Source organism: Corylus avellana, chromosome ca4 (assembly GCF_901000735.1).
Source record: "Corylus avellana chromosome ca4, CavTom2PMs-1.0".
Lineage (NCBI taxonomy): Eukaryota > Viridiplantae > Streptophyta > Magnoliopsida > Fagales > Betulaceae > Corylus > Corylus avellana.
The window spans coordinates 20,642,119-20,645,592 of record NC_081544.1 but is presented as its reverse complement, the minus strand read 5'-3'; the positions used below and the strand labels follow the sequence as shown (position 1 = coordinate 20,645,592).

Genomic DNA, 3,474 nt, shown 5'->3' with positions numbered 1-3,474 from the left:
TTTCGAAAAGTATTGCTCAAAAAATAAAACACAAAAACTAATTAAACACGTACATATATGCTTATTTTTTTCAAGTGTAGATCGATGATCTTCCTTGTTATATAATTAATTTACATTTTCACCATTTTCAAAAATCTTTTCAAAATTTAAAACAATTCTTAAAATTTAATCAAACCAATCTAGGACCTTGCTAGCTAGTGGTTTTATATCATGTAAATCAAAACCAACTAGGTTAAACCAATTGCTAACATGCATTCATCTCTCATCTATTACTTTTTCAAATTTATTGTTGAATTGAATCTGTATAACTCAATACTACATATTCAATTATATATTTGAAAAATATATGTTAAAAAAAAAAAAAAAGCATTTCACTATTAATAATATTGTAAAGGAGGAGACGATAAAGGAAAATTGAAGTAGACGTGAGAGATTGGTGAGAGACAAAGACTTATACTTAACGGCAACTAACTAACAAACACACCACGTACATTCAAACATGGTCTGCAAATGCAAACACTCGCACACCCATGCAATCACGCAGCAGCAAACCACCGGTCCAAGTCAAACCTTGTTCTTATCGTAAACACACAACCACCCTACCTAATATATACCTCCATTTCTCTTCGATCTCCACCGCCACCCCCCAATATTGTCCTCTCATTCTCTCCCTCTCAAAATTTGATCGATCTTCTCCATTTCCAAGGTTTCTGAAAAAGACTATAATGAGGAAACCTTGCTGTGAGAAGCAAGATACCAATAAAGGAGCTTGGTCCAAGCAAGAAGACCAAAAGCTCACAGATTACATTCGAAAACACGGCGAAGGTTGCTGGCGTACCCTCCCTCAGGCTGCAGGTAACTTTTTTTTTTTTATATGGGTATTAATTATATTCATCAAATTAATTAAGATATATATATATTTATATTTATATGTGTGCCATTTTGATCAGGCCTCCTACGGTGCGGTAAAAGTTGTAGGCTGAGATGGATAAACTATCTACGGCCGGACCTTAAAAGAGGCAACTTTGCTGAAGACGAAGAAGATCTCATCATAAAGCTTCATGCACTCCTAGGCAACCGGTGCGATATATGCTGAATATATATATATATATATATATCTTTCTTGTTTTTTTTTTTTTTTTTTTTCAATTTTTGTCATAGGTTAATTTTGACGGTTAATTTGTGTGGGTTTTTTAAGGTGGTCGTTAATAGCTGGGAGATTGCCGGGACGTACGGACAATGAAGTGAAAAACTACTGGAACTCTCACCTAAGAAGAAAGCTCATAAACATGGGTATTGATCCGAATAATCACCGGTTGAGCAACAATCGCCCTCGCCTTGACCAACCCCCGAATTTTACATCCTCTTGTGCAACATTATCTGATCATCAGTTGAAATGCCCTCCTCATCATCATCCAAAATCCCGAGGCGAAAACGATCAAGTCTCTGACGCCGGAAGTTGCTTCGAGGAGGACTCGAGTGGCATGGCGGCGGATTTAAACCTTGATCTAAAAATAAGCATTCCTTTTACTTCACTTGCTAATGCCGAAGAGGAGCAAAAACATAATATTGCGTGTAATTCATCGACAGAGCTAGACTTCAGTGCTACTACTCCCTCTCCTGCGCTTCTGCTCTTTAGATAATTCCACCAAACTTTCAAGTACGTGGAACTGAATTTTGTTTTGGAAGAAATGGTCATTAAGGCATAGAATTTGCGCAGAAAGGAAAAGAAATTGAGGTGAAATGTAGGAAAGAGAACCCCAAGAGTCAAAAGCAGGCATATCAGCCACTCGATCTTACATTAATGTTAGCTTACAACGCATTGTGGCCGTTCGATCAGATGGGGCACATGATCATCGTGTATCTGATTAATTACCCAAGAGATTATTTTTCTTGCCAGTTTATAAATTCCCCAATATTGTCGAGATAGATTGATTCCATTGGGTCAGAATACCTGTATTAATAATAAGCAATTAATTAATGTTGTTTTAATCTTGTACGTAATTGTGAACATGGGCTTTTGAATTTGTTGTTTAATTATCTGCATTTTTATATGATTCAAGTGTGAAGTAGCGTTTCACCTTTTTTTGAATTTATCAGTTCTTGAACATATATTGCTTTTCTGTGAATTGAGAATATATATATGCATATATATTGAATGGACGCTATGGAGGACATGAATTTCTTGGAATTGGGGATTGTTCTTCTTATTCTTACCCTTTCTTCTTTGGGAAATGGTATATAAAAGAGGCTCTCCTGTGCTAGCAAGAGCCCACCGGTGTGTCCTAGCAAGAGCCCACCGGTGAGACTCTTTGCACGGGAAAGAGAATCCTTTCACTATTAATTTTTATTTTATTATGTTCGACTCTCTTTTATGGACAAAACAATGGAGGATCCAGATTGTAAATCTTAGAATAATGAGAAAAGAAGGGCTAGAAATAGGGTAGAAGTTGCTCTCAAAGTCTAATCCTTAAACCAATTATCTGTGGCAGGCGGCTCTGAATCTCCTATTGGGAATTGGGATATGAGCCTGCAATGGATAATGCATATTTATCCATATAATGTAAAAACAAAGCTGTAGATTCCATCCATGTCACAATTAAGCCTTTGAGAGCCAATTATATCTATATTTCAAGAGACTTATGCAAAGCAGTTGCTTAAATACTTTTCTTTTATTGAATTTGTGCCAAAAATGGTATATATATATATATATATATATATATATATATATATATATGAAACTTAGAAGTATTTAGCTAATTCTATGTTGGATGAAAAATTACCATCAAAATGCAGTAAAAAGGCAGGGAGGGGGGAAAAAAAATCTACCAAACATTCAAAGGAGTCATTTGCTAAGAAATTATTAATGGAGAATGATTCTAATTACTTCCGACATACCCCCTTTCCAGGTACTTAGTACTTGCATGTGAATCAAGCTACGAGCTAAAGCTATGATGCATTATATATTAGACATGCATGCCATACAAAAATCCGATCGAGAGGAAATTCCACATTTCTGAACTAATTATTTTATTTTATTTTTTTAATTGAAAAAAGGAAAAGAGTTACAGGAGGACATTTCGAAAGTAATTGATTAGCATGTTAATACATCTAGCATTTGGTGTGAATTGAGGAGTAATTTGCGATCAAATTCGGTAATTTTTTTTTTTTTTTGAGATAAATCAAGTACTTTTCAATATTGACATGAGTTTCATTTGAATGACCGACCCTAACACTCATCTAATGCACACCTTTAGAATTGGGCAAATTAATGTTAATGACATTCTTTCCCCCCGCCACAAAAAGAACGTTGTAAATTAAATAACAAGACTTTAATTAGGTTGTATTTCTTTTGATTTAAAATGTTTTTTTAAAAAGAGAAATTACTTTTAGTTGAAAATATTTTTGAAAAAAAAAAAATCATTGATATTCATTGTTTAATTACTAGAAAATCTAAAAATGATTTTAGCAATA

The 3,474-nt window shown here is 34.2% G+C and overlaps 1 protein-coding gene across 1 annotated transcript; it reads left to right on the top strand.

The window, feature by feature from the left end:
• Positions 1 to 621: 621 nt before the first annotated feature.
• Positions 622 to 1,999, top strand: LOC132177489 (myb-related protein 308-like). The gene is made up of 3 exons (XM_059589832.1): positions 622 to 855; positions 951 to 1,080; positions 1,199 to 1,999. The coding sequence occupies exons 1-3, from the start codon at positions 726 to 728 to the stop codon at positions 1,641 to 1,643; spliced, it is 705 nt and encodes a 234-aa protein (XP_059445815.1). The 5' UTR covers positions 622 to 725; the 3' UTR covers positions 1,644 to 1,999.
• The last annotated feature ends 1,475 nt before the right edge of the window (positions 2,000 to 3,474 follow it).